General features: G+C 41.3%; 1 protein-coding gene across 1 annotated transcript in view; it reads left to right on the forward strand.

The window, feature by feature from the left end:
* The window catches only part of FKTN (fukutin), a 41,562-nt gene extending 20,433 nt beyond the window's left edge, over window positions 1-21,129 (forward strand). The window contains exons 4-10 of the mRNA XM_026650846.2: window positions 1,660-1,863; window positions 4,781-5,058; window positions 7,512-7,644; window positions 10,219-10,348; window positions 11,586-11,719; window positions 13,176-13,303; window positions 18,558-21,129. Coding sequence (XP_026506631.1) covers window positions 1,660-1,863; window positions 4,781-5,058; window positions 7,512-7,644; window positions 10,219-10,348; window positions 11,586-11,719; window positions 13,176-13,303; window positions 18,558-18,771 — 1,221 coding nt within the window. The 3' untranslated portion in view covers window positions 18,772-21,129. The remainder of the gene's footprint in view (window positions 1-1,659; window positions 1,864-4,780; window positions 5,059-7,511; window positions 7,645-10,218; window positions 10,349-11,585; window positions 11,720-13,175; window positions 13,304-18,557) is intronic.
* Window positions 21,130-23,126: the final 1,997 nt, after the last annotated feature.

The following is a 23,126-nucleotide window of genomic DNA, read 5'->3' on the forward strand; positions in this document are numbered from 1 at the left end:
GACTTCTCAAAAATTGTAGACCAGTGTTATTGGACACAATGTGTGACCCAAACAAAACCATAGCTTGGCATTCAAATGCCAGGTTCAGTTTGCAGGGCTGTAGTTGGAGGGTGGGGCAAAGTCTCTTGACTGAACACATTTGATCTGGAATCATTGAGGTATGATGAACATGCAACCAACCCTGCAATGCCATTTTTACATTCACTTTCAGAGTAGAACTGCACATTAAGGCATTTGCTTGTAATTGATTTAATCTATCCTGCAGTGTTAAATTAGATTAACTTTTAATTGTTGTCACAGTACGATAAATTGCTGTAAATGTTTGTTGATTTTTCATCTTCCATGGAGATGTGACTGTATCTAATTGAAAGAATACCTGTGTATGAGTCAAGCTAACAAATCACCCTCCTAGAGACTGGATAATCTGGCTGAAGCATCTAGTCCTTACAGTGCTTTTTTGATACTTACAAACATCAGAGTGGTCTAGACCAAACAAAGAGTGCATTACATCCAAGCTTGCCTGAACAGTGCACCTTTTGTACATACCAGAAACCATAGCATTACAAAGAGCATACTTGATACAGGACTGATGGCATGAATTGTGCAGTTCCGCTTAACGGAGTGACAAATGTCCAAGTTTGCTCAGGATACTCTTGAAATCCACCTGCTAATTCTTCTCCCTTGCCCCTCAAAAATAAATATGCAAAAATTCCTGATTAGATTTGCCAGTTCCACAGCAAAAGACACTGTGAAATAGTGCTACCATGAGCATGTTTTATGATCAGAGATCGTTTCCTTCACTCTTCTTGTCAGTTTCACCATTTGTAAAATAGGATAAGAATATTTACCTGTTCCTGTCATATTGATGAGAATTAATTAGTTAATACATGTATAGTGCTTTGAAGACCTAAAGTGGTGAATACATGCTAATTATTATTATGGCATGCCATATAGTATCTACTAAGTGTAATAATAAACTCTTCTTCCTCCCAAATTTGAGTGACCATTTTGTAAGATGACTAGCTCACATGATTATATAAACCTGTTGACTGGGATTTTTTAAAAGTAGTCTTGTAAAGAATTTTAATTCTAATTCGTATGAATATCACATTTTGTGCTTTCAGGAAAATTATATATTTTTATTAACTTATTTCATAAGTGAAAAAAGCCAGTAAATTTCACTAAACCCACAATTTACTCTTAATTTTGCTGCTGTTGTCTAATGATCATTGTCTCAAAAGCTAGTCTGGCCTTACTTTTTCCAGTAGAGGGCTCTGCTGTACAGCAAGAAGTGCACTGGTCAGAAACATGGAACACAAAACGTGAGCTTAGAGTTCTTGAAAATATATGGACATGAGAGCTCCTATATGTCCACATAAGGACTACGTCACACACATGCTATTGCACATAAAGTATAGCCAGTCAGTGAAGGATTTTGTTCTTAAATGTGTGTCACGGGGGAACCCTGTTCTTTTATGTACGCACTTCACTCTGTAATCTCCTTTTGAGCTATCAGGTTTGGTGCTTATTCCACTTTCTGTTCCCATTGCAGAAGTCTTATTGGGAGAGATCAATTCCTAATGGATTCATAATTTTAAAAGGTTAACTTTTACACACTTTTAGGGTGATCTGATTCTTATTTTTTGCTCTTCCAAACAGCACGTGATTAAGAAATTCCTTGGTTTAGTGTCCAGTCACAATGTACCAGTGTATCTCATTGATCCTTTGGTTCTGGGATTAATTCAGAAAGACTTTGAACAGCTCAGCAGCTCTTCCGATGGCATGAGCCCAGAATGCAAGTATTTGTGTGCTCCACGGGACTTCACCACATTTGCATTACTGGACAAAACATGGAAACATGAAGTAAGATATTCTCCTTTTTCATTTTTGTCTGCTGTGTTGCACCCAGCCATTATAGAATTAATGGTTGAACAGAAAATACTTAAAGACTTCCAGGTTTGAAGTTCATGATGTGGAACTGGTCTAAAAGTAGTGGTGTACCTAAAAATTTTTTTTTAGAAACCTTGAGGTAAAGGGAAGTCATGCAACGGTCTGTTCAAGATGCATGGCACATGGCAGGGAAGTCCCAAAGAGAGAATAGCTTCTGCCAACACTCTTGAGAAGCTCAGATAAAATGTTTCAAAGGCAGTCTCAGTGAATTGAGAATTCATCAGGTAGCCCAAAGATAGTTGGGCGACTGTCCACAACATACATAGACTGAGGTGAGAGGGGACCAACTTTCAGGAGGGAGAGATCTGTTAGAAAGGGAGAAGAAAAAGAAATAGAAATTTATCATACATATAGCCATAGTAAATTTTGAGTAGTATCCACTGCAGAGGTAGCAGAGCTGTTAATGTGCATTTATATGATTGTTTCATAATTACAGCAACCATATACTGATATATGTTTGTTACCTTGTCATTTTTTTTTATATTATAAGATTTTAATTAAACTCTTTCTGACAGAAAAAGCTGGGGCTTTATGATAAAAAGAAAAGCTAGGTGTACAAAATTACTGTATTCTGGAAATGTGTATTATTTGATTAACTTGCACAAGATGTATGGAGATGACTTCAATAAAAATCTAAATAATTTTATTTAAGAAGGGGGAAAAAATGTGAGACAGGCAGATGTAAAACTCTTTACTCAAACGCAGTGAAAAGTGGTGGCATTTTGGGCCTGAGTAAAGAAGGTCAGCTGTATTTCTTTCTTTCTCTTTGTCAATACTAATTTTAGCTTACAGAAACTGAGCATGGGCCATGAGTCAGAACACTCTTCTAGCTTTCCCTCTTTGTGCCTCAGTGATGCCATCTGTAAAAGGGGAGCTTACAGTTTTGGATTTGCTGTTGAAAAGAGCTGTTTAAGTCTTGAGTGTTGATCTTCTCTTTAGTCATCATCTTATTCCCCTCCCTTGAGGAATATGTTAAAGCTGATTGGCTTCATGTAACTTGTGAAATTTAGGCTAACATTTATGCAGATCATAAAAGAAGGATTTGCAACAGTCAAGTCATGATATAATCAAGGCATAAATAAGGATGTCAGAAGAGTCAGGTTCAATATAAGGATGAATTCTGGGAGTGATCCAAAGCTAAAGACAAGGTGCTGTGGGGTGGGAGGAAACAAGTAAATTCAAAGTCAAGGACTCTCTCAAGGTTTCAGCGTTGGATGCAAAGTAAAGGTCCAAGTTAAGGAGAGTAATTGAGACAGTGGGAAAACGAGGACTTTTTACTCTGTAGAAGGACTACAGTCTTTGAAGCATTCAGTTTTAGAGGATGTTATGATCTCGCCGGGGCTGATATGGTTGAGACAGGCAAAGATAGATGGGAGACAAAAGGGTCAGAGAGTGAATGGAGAAAGCTGAAGGATGAAGTGATGATCACGATTTAATCTAGCAGTGAAATTATCTAGTCTCTTCAGAAAGAGAAGACTATCTGGAGTCATAAGACGTATCAGAACAAACTCATGACAGATGTTAGTCACGTTGGTTAATGCACTACAGGAAGTCATTTGGATACTACAGTCTGACCATCGTATGACAACCTATGTAGACTAGAATATGAAGCGAATGAAACACTGAACATTTTGAGGTATTTGATAGTGGATGGAAAGATGTGAAGTGTGTGTGTGTGTGTGTGTGTGTGTGGTTTGTGTGTTTTTTAATGGCTAAAGAAGCAGGATTCAAACAAGAAGAGAAGAATACCAGGGAGCTGAGTACTTGCGTAAGGCATCAGGAAGGGTACAGTGTTTCATAGCAGAATCTATAAAGTAGCACAGAGGTTGACAGCTTCAATGTAAACATTTATAATCATTCCAGTGAAAAATCTGCACGTATATATTTACACAGTGACAGTTTTGTTAGAATATTTTGTGGGAGTTGGATTTAAGTAAGGGCTTGTCTACATGAATATTTAGTTGGCAGCAAGTTGGGCTGTGAATCTACCCTGCACTAGCCTGCCATGTGCTGTCAATGTGCACTCCGCTGACGCGCACTAACTGTTCATTAATGCTATTTGATCTCATCCTTTTTGAAATGGGACTAATCAAAGTGCTTATGAATTAATGAACTGCTAATGCATGTCAGCAGGATCCACGCTGAGGGTGTGCTGCAAACTAAGGGCTTGTCTACACGGAGAACGTTTTAGCGAAGAAGCTACTATGCTGACAGGAGAGCTGCTCCTTTTGACGTAGTTAATCCATCTCCGCAAAAGGCGGTAGATATGTCAACAAAAGAAGTCCTCCTGTCAACTTAGCACTGTCTACACCAGGGGTTAGGTCGGTATAACTGCTTCGCTCGGGGGTTGGATTTTTCACCCCCTGAGTGACGTAGTTATACCAATGTGCGAAGTGTAGACCTGGCCTTAAACGTTCATGTAGGCAAGCTCTAAGTAGTGGAAGAGGTGTCCTATCCCAGTTTGTATTGTATGATTACGGGACTTTCACCAAAAGAGGGAACTCATCATATGGTTTCATTGTGCACTACAAAACTGGGAGAAATGGGGACATTTAAGCTCTTTTTTTTTTTTTTTTTTTTTTATCTGTTTATTTTGGTATTGCTGTGATTTAAGGTAAGTGAAGTGAAAACAAGTAGAAAACAAAAATGTGCATAGATGGTTACCATCCTTTTAAGGTTTAGGAGAAATTCTGGAATAGGTAGGGCCTGATTCTGATCTAATTTGTATGTTGTAAATCAGGAATAACGTATGTGCATGAAGAATTGGCCCTTAGTGTTGAAGTCTTGTTTTTGTCCTCTTCACAGTAAGTGTTGTTTCTCTGATGTTTAGGTAAGTTTGGTTAGAGCTGCTGAAAAAATGGGGTTCCGGTGGCTAAAGATACAGAACAAAGACCCCCGTTTGGAAGGGATGGATGACCTCTCTGGGATTGAAATTCCCCTCCACTATATCTTCAAACTGGCCGCTCATGCCATCCACCTGGTGGTCTTTTATGAGAGGAGTGGTAACTATGTCTGGCATGGCCCATTGCGGCTGAAACAAAACATAGACAGAAAGTTTGTTCCTTTCCGAAAGCTACACTTTGGTCGCTACCCTGGAGCTTACAACAAGTAAGTTAAAAATGGAGGAAGACAAGGAGGATTTAAGGCTATTATAGCAACGTTAAATACTACCACTTTGTCTTAAGATCAGTAATTCATGGTTCTAAAGGGCAAGTTATGAAATTCATCTTGTGTTCACTAAAATACAGGAGAATCAAAAGTTTAAGGTGACAGATCCAATTATATTAATAGTAAAACAAGTATTTTCCCCAATTTACAGATGGAGAAATTGAGACACAGAGAGGTTAAGTGGCTTAACCTGGGCGTGAGAGATCCAGTAATGGGCCAACCCAGCATTGATTTGTGGTAGGATATTTTGATTTCCAAAGAGGTATGGTAGCACATCTTGCCAGCAGATAATTGAATGACTCTGCTTGTCAGCTTATGTCTGAAATATTTTGAAGTAAATATATGTCAGGAAAGATAGGGATTGTCATATTAGTAATATCTGATATTAAAGAAGTGTAACCTCTTTCCGTACGTTTTGAATTATGCTACAGAGCCAAAACTTGGTCAGAAAACTTCATATGTGACACACTCAGCATTGAGAAAAGGGGAGGCTACATTTGCAACAAAGGTCATTGTAACAGTACGTAGTGACTAATGTGGAAGGATATTGAAGAGAAACCTCTTTTATGCCAGCATAGCTGGGTCAGAAATGCATTTGAACCCATTGTGTCAAACCCCTCCCCCATATTGGTGCATGCAAATAAGGGAACCCATATTTATGCACAAGTGTGGGGTTTTTCTGGTGCAGTAGATTTAGGTCCATTTATTTAGTTGCTTATATATAGACTATTGAAAACCAGTGGTTTTTCAGACCTGGTTACCTCAGAAATGACCAACTGGAATTTTACCAAAAGCCTCCCCTCAAAAATAAAATTTTGAATGAGCACAAGCAATTTCAGCCAGAATAGGAGTAGTAACATATTATCTGATTCTGCACCATTGAAAGCAATGGAAGTGTTGCTATTTACTTAAATGGAACTGGGATCAAGCCTATAGTGCTTTTTATATTCAATGCACTTCACAATGTTAATCCTCACAACACCCCATCAGGTACTTGTATTCTTGCCGTACAAATAGGGAAGCTGAAGCAGCAAGGTTAAGTGAATTGCCTTGTCAGATGTGCAAAGTCTGTGTCAGATCTCGGATGAATTATTTGCCCCCAGTCTTGTGCTTAAACTGTGCTTCTCTTCCATTTTTAAAGTTACTATAAGTGACTGAAATAGGAACTTGGCATGAAAGTGCCTCTACTAAAATTGGTCAAAAACAGGTAGCCTGGCTCTGAACTTCCCCAGAATTCCAGGGTGATCAGATCTGGAGTTTGGGGTGGGTTTTGAGAGAGAATTGACTTCACATTTTCTGTACTGTGACTTTATTTATTTTTTTCATTATAGGGGCCTGATTCTTTTATTCACTTTAGTAAACGTGGTAGAAATAATTGTACTAAGGTTATAATAAGGGAAGGTTAAAAAAGGAATCCACAGAGAGTAACATCATCGGGAAACTGATAAAAAGCTCAGTAACGGTTGACTGGAACTCTTGTAACTTGACTCTTTGCGTCTCAATTTCTCTTTCTATCTTTCTTTCTATTTTTGCCTTCCCTGAGCAGCATGTACTTTGGTGTTGTAAGCCCAGCCTTCTAAGCCACAACTAGGCTGCCTTCACTTATGCAGTGTTTCAGTAGCATATGAAAAATGGCAAAGCTACACATTTGCTGCAGTCTTGGCGAAGCAAGATGCATACAGCCTGACTGTGAGAATAATATTCCTGCAGTCTACTTGAAATTGTCACAACAACCAGAACAGAAACAAACGCTTGTAGTTTAAAGAAAAAAAAAAAAAAAAAAAAAACGGGAAAACTTTTTGCTAAGAATTACTGAGTTATTAAACGTCCCTTCTATACCTTGAACTCTTGTATTTATTATATGCATAAACATTTAAAATCCGGGGCATTAACTATCGAATATCATTCAACATTTCAGTTGTCATGAAGGCCTAAACTATTGTTAAATTATTAATATGGGCCAAGACTTTCAAAATAGGGGCTAATATTAGACTCCTAAATCCATATTTAGGCACTGAATTAAATGGCCTGGTTTTTCAAATGCTCTGAAAAACAGCAGCTCCCAGTGAACTCGGTGCGAGCTGCTGGCTATTTGGCACATTTGAAAAATAAGGTGACTTATTCAGTTGTCTAAATATGGATTTAGGAGTCTAATATTAGCCCGTATTTTGAAAATCTTTGCCTAGGAGAGTAGTTTGTAGATTTTATTGCACCCAAGAGGTTCTAGTTTTGTGTAATCAGTTGTAATACATTTGGTTATAGGTAGCAACTGCTCAAGTGCTCAACAAGTTTTAGATCTTTATAACCTGGGCCAGAGATAGGAGGTGGTGTTTGATTAGTCACCGCTGATGCATTCTTGGCCAGGTTAATATAATGTCTTTCTTTCACTGCAGGCCAGAAGTACTACAACTTTCCATTGATGACTTAAAAGTTCAGATTCCAAAAAATCTCTCCCAATTTCTAGAGGAGATGTCACACTCTAGGTTTCTTGAATGTAGGTACAGAGAAGCTCGGGCATTCTTTCAGGTGAGTGGTAATCAGGTAGTGTTTCCACTGAAATGTAAAGTAGATTTCCACTCATAGGCCTCCATCCTGCAAACACTTAGGTATGTGTTTGACTTGAATGGGTCTACTCATAGGCTTAAAATTAAACTCTTGCATAAGTGCAGCATTGGGGCCTTCGTTCTCAGAAAGTAAAGAAACTAATTTTTTTTATAATTGAGAGTATAACTAGAACTTTTTTCTCTGAATAACTAAAGATGTTTCATTTGTTTGGTTTTAGTCTGGCTGCATTTGTCTCTGCATTTGAAATCATATGGAGAATAGATAAATGGTTATATATAGATTTACACACACTTTAAGACCCCTCTACTCTGTCAGAGTTGTATAAAGCAGCCTTAGAGTAAATGAGAGTCCCAATTTTCTGGTAACTTTTTAATTTTGGTCACAGTAGGATTGACCATGCATTACAGCACATCTGTAGTGTTATGCTTAAATTTGAGAGTACATTCATTCAAAATCCCCTTTTTCAGGGGCTTGTAACTTGATTGATTGGGTTGAATCTTTTTAGAGCTTGTTCAGAGTAAAGAAAAAACGTTTTTTTGTTTTGGAAAGTTGGTACCAGAGTTATCCCAGTGGAGACCTTTTGTTGTTAAGATGCTTTTTTGTGCTCTGATAACTTGAAAATGCACTGCTACTTTTAAATGACTGTGCCTCAACTGAAATTAGTGTAAACTTGTAACTTCACTACACTATTTTAACACTTGGTGGCACCAGACAAGTTGTAAAAAATGTGCTAAAAATAACCACAGTGAGCCCAATTCTGTCCCCAGTTGGTATCCATAAGAGTTTTGTAATTGACTTTAGTGAGAGCAGGATCAGGCTCAATATGCATTATTGTTGTAAGCTTTGCAGAGGTTTAATCACAGCATTTACATACACCTCTACCTCGATATAACGCTGTCCTCGGGAGCCAAAAAATCTTACCGCGTTATAGGTGAAACCGCGTTATATTGAACTTGCTTTGATCCAGCGGAGTGCGCAGCCCCGCCCCCCCGGAGCCGCTGCTTTACTGAGTTATATCCGAATTCATGTTATATCGAGGTAGAGGTATATTTTATTTCTTTAATATATACATTCATCTTTTTGGTTTTGGTGTGGATCATTCCAGTAGTACGTTAATACTGACTTTTACATTTTATGAGTTTGGAAAAGGTAACAGAGGATGGTTTATTACAGGGGTTCTCAACCTTTTTCTCTCTGAGGCCCCCCTCGACATGCTATAAAAACTGCAGGGCCCCGTGGGGGTGGAGGGGCTTCGGGGCAGGGGCCTTGGGTATAGGCGTAGTTTGACTTCTATTTAGGGGAGAGGCAGGGGCCAGCGGGGCTCGAACAACCTCCGCATGGTGGGGTCCAGGGAGGGAGTGCCACCTCCACCCCGACTCACCTCAGCAGTCCACCCACCTGTCTGGGTTGGGGGGGAGGGGGGGGCAAGCAAAAATTACAACTCAAAGGTGGGGAGCTTAGCTCAAAAAATTTGAAAACAGCTTAGGGTGCAGGGAGGGGGTAGTTAGGGACTGTGGTGCAGGGAAGGGGTAGCTCAACTTGCAGGAAGGGGGTAGCTGGGGCTGTGTGCACACGGGGTGGCTGTGGGTACAGGGAGGGGGTGGCTAGGGGCTGTGTGTAGGCAGGAGGTAGCTCAGGGTGCAGGGAGGGGGCAGCTGGGGCTGTGTGCAGGCACGGGGGTAACTCACGGTGCAGGGAGAGGGGTACTAGGGGCTGTGTGCTGTGAGGACTCCCCTGCGGTCCCTGTTCCCCAAGGAGTCTGCCAGCCACAGAGCTAGGTCTCCCCACCTGGGGGGACTCTTACCGACTGCCTCTGCCGGAGCAAATGGTAGCTGAGGAGCATCTTCAACCTGGGGCACTGCAGGAGAGGAAGGAACACTGCTGCTGCCTACTCCATGATGCCAGCCAGAGCAGCAGCTGCCCCGCACTGCCCGGCTCCAGCTTCCGCCTCTGACCTGGCCAAGGGGCAGGGAGAGGAGATGGGGGGGGAGGTGTGGAACTGCCCCAGGGACTGCTGTAATCTAGTGCTGCAGTTTTGGGTGGGGGGGGGCGCAAATGCCCTCCATGTCCCCAACTCTGCTCATAGGCTCAGGCTTCTTCCTCACAGGGAGCACCAGGGCTCGGGGCTCCGGGCTTCAGTCCCACAGGGGGTCCTGGGGATCAGGACTTCAGCCCTGTGGAGGGGGAGGGGCAGGGATTGGGGCTTCAGCCCTGTGCCGCCCATCTTCAGCCCCACGGGGTGCGTCGGGAATCGGGACTTCAACCGGCCCCCTTGAAAGGGCTCACGGACCCCCAGGGCGCCCCCGGAGCCCCGGTTGAGAACCACTGGTTTATTGTATAGGCACTTAAATTTTACTTTTTTCCTTTCACCGTTTATATTGCCAAACAGCCACAAGATGGTGGTGTAGACAGTGTCCAGAGACTAATTACAGTCTTGAAAAAAATTGCCCCCTTTTTTTTTTTTAAACTAAGAACATTTTCAAAATTAAGGTGCATTTATGTCTGAAAGTAGTTTAATGTTCCTTAACCCTTTAGCTGTATCCTGATGATGCCTCTCTTGATGCAGTGGAGTTTAGGAAAAAAGCAAAAGCATTGCTTCATCTGGCTGCCCTGACATTAAATAACTTAGGAGTGAGGTTCTGGTTGAGCAGTGGAACATGCCTTGGTAAAGTATTTGAGCTTATATTGTATTGCTTTTCAAACCCATTAAAGCGCCTTTTGAAATCTGAAACATTTAATCCTGTTTAGTTCCAGTGCTGGTGGCTGAGATTGACAATTGAATGCATCAGGTTAGTAGGGGGTATCTGATAGGTGTGTGAAGCAGTGCATTAGCACAGTTAAAATAACGTCACTGCTAAGTCAAAATGAGGAATCCACAAATTACAATAAAATAGTATTTGTTTTATTTCCAAGATCCCTTTCAGAAGCCACTTAGAGCCCAGCCATTTGAGATGCTGGACACGCTTCATATGAAATGTTGAGCGTTTTCATTTAAGTCAGTAGTACTTCAGTACATTGATCACTTCTCAGGAAACTCTCAGCAGCTTGCAGGACCAGGTCACTAATAATAATTTGTAAAGGGACTTGAAAGAAAATGCAGAGGAATCTTGCTTCTCAGTTATCTTTTATTTTAGATGCAGATTTTTCTCCATCCCACACAAACTTGGTGTTTAGTGTGATAAATTATTTATAAAACTTCAGTATAGGGGGGACCATACGGTAACCTTTTGACTGTACCAAGGTTGAAAGCAATATCCCAGATTCATTATGGGTGAAAGAGAATGTTAAATTCCAAAGTAGATTATAGCCATAGATTTAATAATTCTTGTTAGTATTTCATTAAATGTTAGGGTTTATTTTTGCCTTAAAATGGAGTATTATTTTCGTCTTGTGCCGTTACCTACGATGTGGCTTAAACAAAAGGGGCTGGGGGGGAAGCATATCTGGTTTCTAGTCTCACCATTTCCCAACAGCAGCACGTAGGCAGTTTACATCCCAGAAATAACTAGTATTTGAAGTGAAGTAATCCATTTTTAAAAATAGAATTGTGACTTCATAAATATTAGATTAAACTTGGCATAAAGGGCTCAGATCAGGAATAGTTTTCTTTTAAAAATGTAAGTTAGAAAACAATGTAAGTTAGGCGAGATAGAGGGACCGTTGTTTAAGTGGTGGTAGGCTCCTTCCCAATACTCACTTCTCCAGAGGAGACAGCTGGCCACAAGTGGAGTTAGCTCCCTATGCTCTTCCTTTTCCAATCCAGGTGTCTCTGTAGAGGGCAGCTGAGTGGCTTCCCCCAAAGATATCTCAGCTAGTGGCACATGAAACTTCATTCTTACTTAGTTTCAGCTCTAGCTGTATATTCACCATGTCTCTGATTTCGTGTTTTCTCCATTTTTTAGGCTGGTATAGACAGTGTAATACTATTCCCTATAGCAAAGACGTGGATTTGGGGGTCTTCATACAAGACTATAAATCTGATATTATTCCAGCATTTCAGAAGGCAGGACTACCACTGAAGCACAAGTTTGGCAAGGTTAGTGAGTAACAAATCTGAACGGTGAACTTTATCTTCATTATAACATTTTTCTCAAGGTTCTAGTTGGCTGAAGGTGTTTAAAAACAGTTTTCATAAGAGAAGATCTTGTGGGCCTTGATCGTGCAAATGTTTGTGCACATTTAATTTACCCATGTGTAAACTCATTGACGTCATACACTTTCTGGGGCTAGGGGAAATGTGTGTTTTGTACAATACCTTTCATAATGGAATCATGAGCCTGCCCCTGAATTCTACTCTGTATGTGGGTTTCTAGCTGTGTGTTAGTGTCACTAGAGAACCTTAAATATGAAGGTGGATTGTGTTCTTTTGGTATTGATTTGGCCTGCTTATAGGGGTATCATTCTGCATAGACTTGTGCTTACAGCCAGGAGGGGCTGGAAGGGCTGCAAGAGAAGTGCCTCAGGGTGCCCATCAGTGACCCCCAGATGGTTCAAGAAATAGCATTGTTAGACTCCAAAGAGTTGATGGCTACAGTGCAGGATCACAAGGGTGGGGTGAAGAGACAAAATCACAGGTCTCGGACAGAGATGCAGAAGACCTCAGAATTAAAAAAAAAATGTTGTTGATTAAATGTAATTATAAGTGTTTTATCAGGGGCTATATACAGCCCCTATGTCAGTGTGTGATCTCACAAACAGTCTTAGGCTAGGTCTACACTACAGCGGGGGTCCGACCTAAGATACGCAACTTCAGCTACGTGAATACCGTAGCTGAAGTTGCGTATTTTAGGTCGGCTTACCTGGCGGTGAGGACGGGGGAAAGCCGACCGCTGCCGCCGACTCCGCTGCCGCCTCTTGTCGAGGTGGATTTCCGGAGTCGACGGCAGAGCAATCAGGGATCGATTTTACCGCGTCCTCACGAGACGCGGTAAGTCGATCTCCGATAGACCGATTGCTACCTGCCGGATCGGCGGGTAGTGAAGACATACCCTTAGTTTAGCTTGGATTCAGGAGATTCATCATTAACTGGTGCTAATGGACATATGAAACGAAAAGGAAGGAATGTTAATAAAATTAATTGAGGTTATTCTGCTCTTTTATTGAGGTTATTCTGCTCTTTTATGTGACTCTCAAACTGGAGTCAGTTTTTTGCATTCTAATAAAATACTCCTGCTGTAAGATCTGGATAAAGAAATGTGGTTACACTTGCATTGTTGCCAATATATATACAGAATAGAGCTATGGAAACTGGTCTTCTGTGGTCTTAGAGAGCAGTTGTTTTCTTGGAGAGGGCTTGTTAAAGGGTTTCCTTGCTGAGCAGATTCTTTTTTCTCTTTTTACCCTTCAGGTGTCCCCCACTGAGGGGGACACCCAAGATCGTAACAAGGCAATTACTCCCCTGTAACATGTCAGCACAAATAAATCACAGGCAACCTCTTGTTTTTTTCCTGATTGTTATATGAGGATATGAAGTGTATTTGTCTGTCTCACAGGTAGAAGACAGCTTGGAACTCTCCTTTCAGGGAGAAGATGATGTGAAACTTGATATTTTTTTCTTCTATGAAGACGATGACCACATATGGAATGGAGGAACTCAAGCCAAATCGGGCAAGAAATTTAAGTATGAATTCATTTCAAGTCTATAGAAGGGAAAACTAGTTGAACAAGTTGTTACAGCATTAGATGCTGTTATTAAATACTATGTGTTACTGTAATGGCAAAGTTTTAGAAATAGTAGTTACAACAGTTGGCATTTAACTTTATCCTCCAAGCAAGAAGGTGCTTCAGGAAGAGAAGAATTTGTAGATATTTTGCACAGCGAGGGCTGGAGAAATGGGAAGAGAAACAGTGACATTTAAATGTCTCATCAAATTGGTGTTATATTCAGCATTGTCAGCGTGCTCTTTGAAAATCTGCAGTAACCTTGGAATCTAATTGTTAAACAGATGTCATCTGGACTAAGACAAGCACTAGTTTAATAAAAAGGGAAAAGGGGACTCAAGCTACAATTTTTTTCTTTCAGGTGCTTGTTTTTATGTATTTTGTAGCACTGAGGGTTCAGTCATCTATTTGTGTGATTAGAGATTATGGCACAGGGGCTCACCAGTCCTTGCAAAATAACCCAACTCATTGAGATTCTGCAGTAATGGTCCACAACAATACATTTCACAATAGCATTTCTGCAGTGATATGGGCCGTTACTCTCAAATGCCTTTGGTATTTTTTAAAGTATGTTCCTGTTATTAAAGTGGTTTAGGAAACATGGAACCCCATTTACAGTATCTTGCTCTTTTCTGTATCAAATATGCAGGCAAATGTAGATTTAAGCATGCAGGTTAAGTTCATGGAGGATAGGTCCATCAATAGCGGTTAGCGAGGAAAGTCAGGGAGGCAACCCAATGCTCTGGGTATCCCTAAACTTCTGACTGCCAGAAGCTGGGACTGAATGACAGGGGATGGATGACTCAATAATTGCCATGTTCTATTCATTCCCTCTGAAGCATATGGTGGTGGCCACTGTCAGGAACAGGCTACTGGGCTAGATGGACCATTGGGTCTGACCCAGTCTGGTCATTCTTATATTCTCAGGTAACCAGTCAGCTGAGCAAACTCAGCCTGGGTTCTGAGCGTTAGACTGGGTTCTTTCCATCTGATGCCTCATCTCCAGTGATAAAGGTTGTGCCATACCTATGTTGTGACATCTAGTTCCTTGCCAAAAGAGCTGCCATTCTCTTCCAAAATTATGTGTGTGCACCAGTCATTATGGGCATGAAAGCAGTGTTTTTTCTCCCTGCACAAGGCAGAATGCCTCCCATGTGTGAGAATGGATGTTGGCTTTGAATTCATGCTCCAATGTTGTGCCCAAAGTGCTGCACTCTTGGATATGGTACAGATGTTCTAATCCTTTTTTTTTTTTTTTTGCTTGTTAAGCAGTATTGGAGAAAGGCTGGTGTGGAAGTTTGGTCTGTGATAGTCAGGTGGGGTTAGAAAGTAGTCAATATAATGAAAACTTGAAATCCAAAAGAGGTGCTTCCTAGGTATAGTAAACTATATCTAATATATATCAAAAAGGAGCATGGAAATTAGTCCTCTTGATCAGTAACAGAATGTACCTGTTCAGAATGTCTCTCTTAACCTAGCTTCCATTGTATTAAATACCTTCTTAAAAGGAGAGATACAAGGAGAGATTTTTTTTTTTTAACAGTTAAACCTTATTATTAACCACTCTTGACTTTAAAGGTTGGGATACCCACCACCATTAGGTGCTTTCACTTTGTTCTTTCAAAATGATTGTGGAACGTGGGAGGAAATGGGGTTGGTCAACGAAGTCAGAAGTTATTCTGTTTAAGTCATGCTAGAATCTAATTCTTCAGCTTGGAGTGAGTTTCTAAGAATTGTTATCACCTTAAAAACAGAGCTTTCTACTGTACGAGGCTGCAGATGGGAGAGTTTCTAAACATCAAAGTGACAACTATAGAGTTTAGAAGCTATAGAGTTACTGCTGCAGAAATTAGAAGCTCTATCATAAGTACATACGGAGCTCATATGAAACTTTTTATATTGTCGTATCTCTAAGTGACCTCAACTAGGTCTGAGCCCCTGGAACTGTATGGACAGACAATAAATGATCTCTGGATTGACTGTTCTTCAAGAATAAATGGTGATAATACAGTAGAAGCTCAGAGTTACGGACACCTTGGGAATGGAGGTTGTCTGTAACTGAACAAAGCACAGTTCGGGCTCCAAATCCAACAGCTGACACTCCAAGCAGCAGCTGAGCTCCCTACTCAGCCCTGGCATGAGTTTGCAAGCTTGTCCCCTTCGGCCAGGGATGTGTGTGAGAGAGAAAACAGCATGTCCTCTTCCTGGTGGGGAGGGGAAGGGAAGGAGGGGAGAAAGCTGCGCAGACCCCAGCGTTGCTCCTTCACTGCAGACTATAGCTGCCTTGGGCTGGCAGCCCCAATGTCTTGCTGTAAGTGGCTGCCCTGAAGGTGGGGGTGGGGTGGGGACAAGCAGCCCAGATGTGCCTACCTTTAAGATGCAATAGAGGCACAGTACAGTACTTGCTTTTTTTTTTTGCCTTTTTTTCCCCTCCCCTTTCTCTCTGCTGCTGCCTGATTGGTTACTTCCGGTTTCACATGGTGTCCAATTGGCTGGTCAGTCCATAACTCTGGTGTTCATATCTTTGCGGTTCTACTGTACCAGAATTTCTGTGCTTGGGAGTGAATGCTGCAGAATTTAGAAGCTCTGAAGTTACTGTGGTGTAGCAACAACTTAATATTTCACAGTAGAAACAATAAGGTATATTAGATTTAAATCAACCAACTAAACAAACAAACCACCATGGGAAATAAACAAAAAACTTAGCAATAGGGTAAATAGTATTAGTATAGGAACACTATGAATTTCCTCATTTTCGAACATTAATTTAGTAAAATTTTATTGGAATAATGATAGTCGTATAATTATTTACAACTATAAGTATTTTAACAACGTTTTTGCCTCTGAATTATAAGGACAATGCAGCTGGTTGATCAGCAGACACTTTTATACTGGCATTTGAGAGACTGTTAATTTGACATCATAGGAGTGTTGTGCCTTAACTAGTGTGTAGTAAGGTTTGTTGCAGACTTCTGTTATGGAACTGGTGTGATCAGATAGTGTTATTTTTACCAGGGCTTTGGAGCAGAGCCCGGAGCTGGAGCGCGGAGCAGTAGGTTTTTGCCCGGTGCCGGAGCGGACCAGTTCAAAAATTTGATTGCTCCAAATCCCTGATTTTTACCACACAGAGTAAATGCCCAGTGTAGAATGCTCACCAGTTATTTACATCATACTAGAAGTGATCTTAATGCTTTACAGTCATGAATAAAAGCAGGGTCCCTACTCCAAGAAATGTATAATTTGAATAACCAAATATAGATGAAGGATGTGGGAAAGGAAAGCAAAGTATCTGAGCAGTTATGTTTGGCACATGTTTTAATTTTTTAGAATTGTATCTATTTTTCTCTTTTCTTCTTGTGGAGCTGGTTTCCTAACTTCCTCAAGAGATGCCTTGAATAGACACTTTTGTGAGTATGGCCCTAGTCCTGCAAACACATATATTGTGATTAATTTTATGCACGGGATACTCCTGGGGGAATTCTGCACCAAAAAATTAAACATTCTGCACACAGTATTTTAAAATTCTGAAAGATTCTGCATATTTTATTTGTCAAAATAACACAATATAATCACACCAGTTTCAATTATTTTGGTAATTTATTTCAAAATAGCTGTCAGCAAGTATGTCTGTAACAATATAGAAAACAAAAAGATCAGGAAATGTTTTTTGACAAATAGAGTCCTCACTAGGCATATAAATACAGACAGCTGAATAATAATTCATTTAAACTACAGAACCATATTTCCTGCACCCCTCAGAAGCGGTGCAAATGCTTAGAGGAGTCAGTGTGGGAGAGGGAAGTAATTGCTGAGAAGGAGCCTGGGTATGAACTTGTAGGGTTGTTGGATATGGGTGGGAAAAGTATGGAACAGGTTTTTTTGGGAGGTGGGGAAGGATCCCCCATGCAGACCCTGGCTGACCCCTAGCCTCTCCCATTCAGTCAGGCACATCTGCGCCTGTCCCCATGTGTCCCTGCACCCCCTCCCCTCATCTCCATGTGTCTCTGTGCCCCTACTCAGCCAGCCTCCTGTTCCCATGTGGTCTTACACCCTTCCCCCATTCCAGTGTGTCCCTGCACCCCTCATCCAGCCCCCTCCCCTCATCTCCATGTGTCTCTGTGCCCCCACTCAGCCATAGCCCTTCCCCTCTGTAGCTCTGCACCCCCTCCCCCTCTGCCCATGTGGCCCTGCACCTCCCTCCCCCCCCGTGGCCCTGCACCTCCACTCCATTCAGCCCCTGGCCCAGTCTGTCCTCCCCCACTAGCCTTTATGGGCCCCTGTATGACCCCCCAGCAGCCCCACGCTCTCTGTCTTCCCATATCCCCTGTCTCCTGACCTGGCCCGACAAGTGCTCTGAAGAAGGCACTGCAGCCTTTTTCTCTTCCCTATCCTAGCTGGGGCTGGCCGGGAGCAGCTGCTGTGTTCTGATGCTACAGCGCCCTCTGGTGGGCAAAAGGCGGAACTGCAGCAAGTCTTCAGCAGAAGCTTTTTTCTGCAAATATATATATATGCATGTGCGCGGCACATGTGCTGCTCCTGGGGCTGCTCGACTACTATTTGTCCAGGTCAGCGTGTAGGGTTACAGTCTAACCCGAAGTAACTTGTCCTGGGTTTGCATCACAAGTCAGTGACAAAGTTGGAAGTAGATCCTAAGCTCCCTGTCCTGTATCTTCTCCATTGGATCACCTGGGCATTGCTGGTATGTCTCATTCTACCACAGGTGTGAGAAGAGGGAGGGGCATTCTGCATAGGTCTGGCAACTTGTATTACTTCGATGCCCCATGGCAGGTTTGGTTTTCTTTGTGATTTATATTTTTAAGGGCATTGCATCTGCAGCAAAGCAATCAGGGAGAGCATATTGAGCATGTAGCCATAATAAAACTCCAACTTCAAAGCACTTGACAGCCATTAACTAGTTAATCCTCACAACATCCCTGTAAGGTAGATAAGTCATTATTACCCCTATTTCACAGATAGGAAACAGAAGTGGGGAGGTTAAGTCACTCGCCCAAAGTCATGCAGCAAGTCATGGGCAGGGAAAGAATTGAAATGCAGATGTCCCTGACTCTGTCTTATGCTCTGGCCACAATACACAATCTGTACTCCTTCGTAATTTTAAAAATCAAATGGTGTAGTGGTTGCCAAGGTTTTGTTTACTGACTATCATACCTATCTTTGAGTCTTAACTATTGTGTTCTCTTATTGTAACATAGGTACCTGTTTCCTAAGTTTACACTGTGTTGGACTGAGTTTGTAGAACTCAAGGTACATGTGCCTTGTGAAACCCTCCGATATGTCGAAGCCAACTATGGCAAGGACTGGAAGGTACCTGTGAAGGTGTGGGACTGGAAGAGCTCTCCATCCAATGTGCAGTACAATGGGATGTGGCCTGTTGATGAATGGGATGATGTCATTCAAGTCTACTGATCACATGGATGTAACCAGGATTTGTTTGGTACCATCGGACCTATCCATGCTTAAATTCCCTCACCCCAAGATGTCGAGATCAGTTTTCTGATCAGTTTTCATCCATTTCCTAAGGAGAGCTTGAATCTTTATTGGCATAATAGGTGGTGTGTGTACTTCTCACGGCACTTGTATCTGACATTCTCTGTGACAGCTAAAGGAAGAGAATGAAGGTAATATGTGTGAACTCAGAAGACTAGCTGAGAGGAAAGAGGTACAAAAGGAATGTAAGAAAGATTGAAGTGGGAATATAGGTAGGAGAAAATTAAACTTGAACCCAGACCAAATGGTTCAGCATTCTTTGTCTCGTGGGGGGAAATTCAGCACTGAAATACTAGAGTGGAGATAGATAAATTGATCTAAAGCATCCCCTAGTGGCTGTGGTAGTCAGTCTGACTTCAGCGGTCACTGGAATGTTGTCCAGTTACTCAGAGCAGGAGTGACTGCTTTGTGAAGGGGCACGACTAAGATAACGAGGGATACAAAGGTAGCCCTGGATGAAAAGGTGGAGTAAGACACTGAAGAGTCCTATTCCCATCAGAGGAGGTGTGGGCTTTCCTAATATGTCCTTGGGAAAATCTGAGCTTGGGGCTCAGTTAACAAAAGTAGAGATGTTTTCTATTAACCACTTTATGTAGATATGTCAGGGAATGCTATCTACTGTTTATTTTTTTAACATGGAGCCATATGCTACAGGGGGACACTTTGTATAAAAGGAGAGTCCAGAATTCTGATCTTTGATGCTCTAAACCATGGGTCTCAAGTAACCTGGGAGTTGTAAACAGATTTTATAGGGTCATGATCACCCTCCCTTTCTTTACAGTTAGATAGGAGTGGAGTCCTGAAACTTCTTTATTGTTGTTGTAATCTGGGGTCATGGTATGGACGAGGTTGAGAATCACTACCCTCATCTTTTAAGTGTAAACGCCAGGCTGTTAATTTGTAGACAGCTGCCAACTCCTTCCTCAGATTTACAACAGTATAATCTAAAAGCTACTGCTGGTGTGTCACTGGGTTTAAAAACCTCACAACTGTATCTCCTCTCATTGGTACTTGCATTTTTGGTCAGTACAGTAAACTTTCTTGTATTTCATTTTGGGGAGGGATTGCTGAATAATAGCTTCTGTCTGAACCTGTGCTTGAATCCATTTAGCGAGATGGATCTAGAGTATTGCCAAGGCGAAGTCAGTGAAGCTAAATGACCCTGATTTGTTCAGCTCCTTCTCAGTGGGCAAGTCAAGAGCTTGGGGTTGTTAATGAAATATGAATACCAAATATACTGGCGCTAACCCTGGAGCACTCGTGGTGCCAATGTCAAGGAGTTAAGCAGTTTTGATGCTTTCATATCTGTGTATAATAAGGCTGTAGTCCAGATTTCTTTCCTGGAGTATGATGGTTATCTACAAGTCATAGCTTTTTTTTGTCAGTTACTGGCTACAAATAGGACAAATCTTTGTTTTATATTCAGTTGATACATAAATACTGAATTTTTCAGGTATTTGTATCCAAGTTAATACAGTTTTGAGTAGCTAACACAGCTGCATCTGAGTGACTGTTTTACTGCTGTACCATTCCAGGTGCACTCTGGGGCTTCCCTGGTATTTACAGAGTGCACAACACACACTATTCCTGCCAACCCTCCTAGTTCCAGAACTCTCCTGCCACTGAATACTGCAGTAAATAATTCCGAATTTGGCAAGTACTTTAAAAAATGGATTTGTCACATCCTTAATTACTACTGGCTTTTTAAACACTACAAAAACGTTGGTGTTTTTTGTCAAATTGGGGAGGGGAAAAGGTTAAATCCTAGTAATGTTTTTACTTGATGAGGTGAAGCACTGAGTCTGGGAAGGGATGAGTTTTCATGTGGTACTTTTTGCATTCTTTTTTGTTGTTGCGTACGGCCTAAAGCTAATCTCCTTTTGATGGTTTTATTATTCAGAGCTCTGTGTTAAGCAGCACTATGCTATTAAATAAGGTACAGTTGCTCTCTGTTTTTACAATGTGATAGAACTTTGGAATGGAAAGATAAGATAGTGTCAGGATAGAAAATGTGCAATCCTGTCACAAGTTTGTGATTTTATATTTGTAAATGGAAAGGCTAGTAGCAAAAACAAAAATGCTCATCCCCCAAGCAGAATAGAATGTTTTAAATATCTGACTGCAATACTGTATATATGTGTGTGTGTGTGTTTAACTTATTGTCCAGGCTGTTAAAATCTTCAGAAGAAATGTATTCTTTAACACTGACTAAGGCCATGTCTACACTACCACTTACGTCGACAAAACTTATGTCGCTCAGGGTGTGAAAAAAACATCCCCAGGAGCAACAGAAGTTTCCCTGGCCTGAGTGCCGGTGTGCACAGCGCTATGTTGGCGGAGAGCTTTTCCCGATGACATTGCGGCTGCCGCTCGTTGAGGTAGTTTTAGTATGTCTCTGAGAGAGGTCTCTTCCGTCGGCAGAGAGCAGCTACTCGAGCACTCTTACAGTGGTGCAGCTGCATCGGCACAGCCGTGCTGCTCTAAGCTCGCTAGTTTAGACATGGCCTGAATGAATGAGTTTAATTTTCCACTCAGTCTGCTAATGTACAATTACGTTTTGTTATCTAGGGCAGCATTTTTAACATACGGTTCAGTGTTACTGTGGAATAATTTGAAGAGGAATGTTTTTGATCTTTGTTTTTCTAAATTGTTTATTGACCATGTTTACCTGAAGCTTTTATTTGAATAAACTCTATGAAAACAATGTTGTTGTTGTACAGAATACCAGAAGTGATTTACTGTATCTGAGAAATAGGTGGCATGGATTAGATTCTTCCTTTACTTACTCGGGTTCAATCCCACTGACTTCAGTGTGGTTGCACAGGTGTAAGTGAGGGAAAAATTTGTGCCACCTTACCCAGCTCCTGCTGCAAACCTTTCTGACATTCCCTGATTTATTTACCCACTCTTGTCACTTACCTGCATCCCTTTCTTTATGTAGTTGCTATGTCCACATGAGAGCGCAGAAGGGCAATAGCAAGAGTAACAGATTCCTCACATTTGTCAGAAATTTAGTAGCTTTTTAGCGATATCTACACACTTCGCTCCACCTATAGAACGCTCCTGGTCTGCTTTCTTTACTGGTGAGCCTATTTTTTGCTTCCAGCAATATAAAATCTAAACTTATTACAACAAATGCCACATGGTGAAACAACATGAGGAAAGAGGCAGAAGTTTCTGGAAGAACCATGAGCAAAACCAAAAGCAGCAAACATATACCAGGGCAGGTTTGAACCCAGGATGTAGTTGTATCCATTTTGCAGAATATTTCTAGGGGTCCTCCTTGAGAAATAGCTTATTGCAGCTTCCCCTTCAGAAAATGGTTCCTCTGATGATAGATCAGATCATGTCTTCGACAGACACACAGTAAGATAGAAAAGTAGAAAATTAATGATACATTATACTCAAACTGGAATCATTTCCTGCTGCCTTATCCTGTTATGCATCTGGCTCACCCTGTCATGCTGGAGACGATTTGTAGCTGTGCTCAGATCACCCCACGCAGTGTGTTGCTCTTGCTGTCGCTTAAGCTTGACAACCAGAGCCAGCGTGACAAAATTAATTCCTTGATACTGCAAGTCACATTTTCTGATGTTAGTGCTCTATGCAAACGCCAAATGCAGACATTGGACTATTGTAATAGTATTTTTCATCACTACTGAGTAAATGGCAGACTTAAAAATCTCCATTTGTTCTGTTATGAAGCACTGAATTGTGGGGGAGGCACACAGAATCTAAGCCCAGATGCATTTTTGACTTTGCAGATTTGTTCTCTTTTGATTTGTTCTCTCTAACTAAAAAACCCACCTTATTTTTGAAAATGAAAATTTTTGTAGGCTGCATGGTGTAGTTCTGATCTCACTGCAACAGTGTGAGTGCTTAATGCCAAGTACTCTGGCCCCGATCCAGCAAAGCATTTAGGCACAGCTTAACTTTAAGCATATGAATAGTCCTGTTGAAGATGTAGCCCGGTGGGATTCTTGGACAAGAAACAGGTGGGTGTTTTGTTTTGTTTTTTTGTCGACTGTGCAAGACCATCCATCGTGAGATCTCACACCAGTCTGTGCTAATTAGAAGTAATTAGTGGGTTACTGATATTGGGTTGAAAATATAAATAAAAAGGGATATAGAAATAATGTGCAGAAGTTGATAAATACAAGGAAAATCACTATTTATCTTTTAAAATATTTAAGTAAATTTAACTGTTGCACCTGTTCATATAAATGGATCTCTATCTACAGGATGGGTCTAGTATTGACAACAGGATGTATGCC

The sequence above is a fragment of the Terrapene carolina genome, unplaced genomic scaffold (assembly GCF_002925995.2).
Source record: "Terrapene carolina triunguis isolate 2854851 unplaced genomic scaffold, T_m_triunguis-2.0 Scaffold94, whole genome shotgun sequence".
In the NCBI taxonomy this organism is placed as follows: domain Eukaryota; kingdom Metazoa; phylum Chordata; order Testudines; family Emydidae; genus Terrapene; species Terrapene triunguis.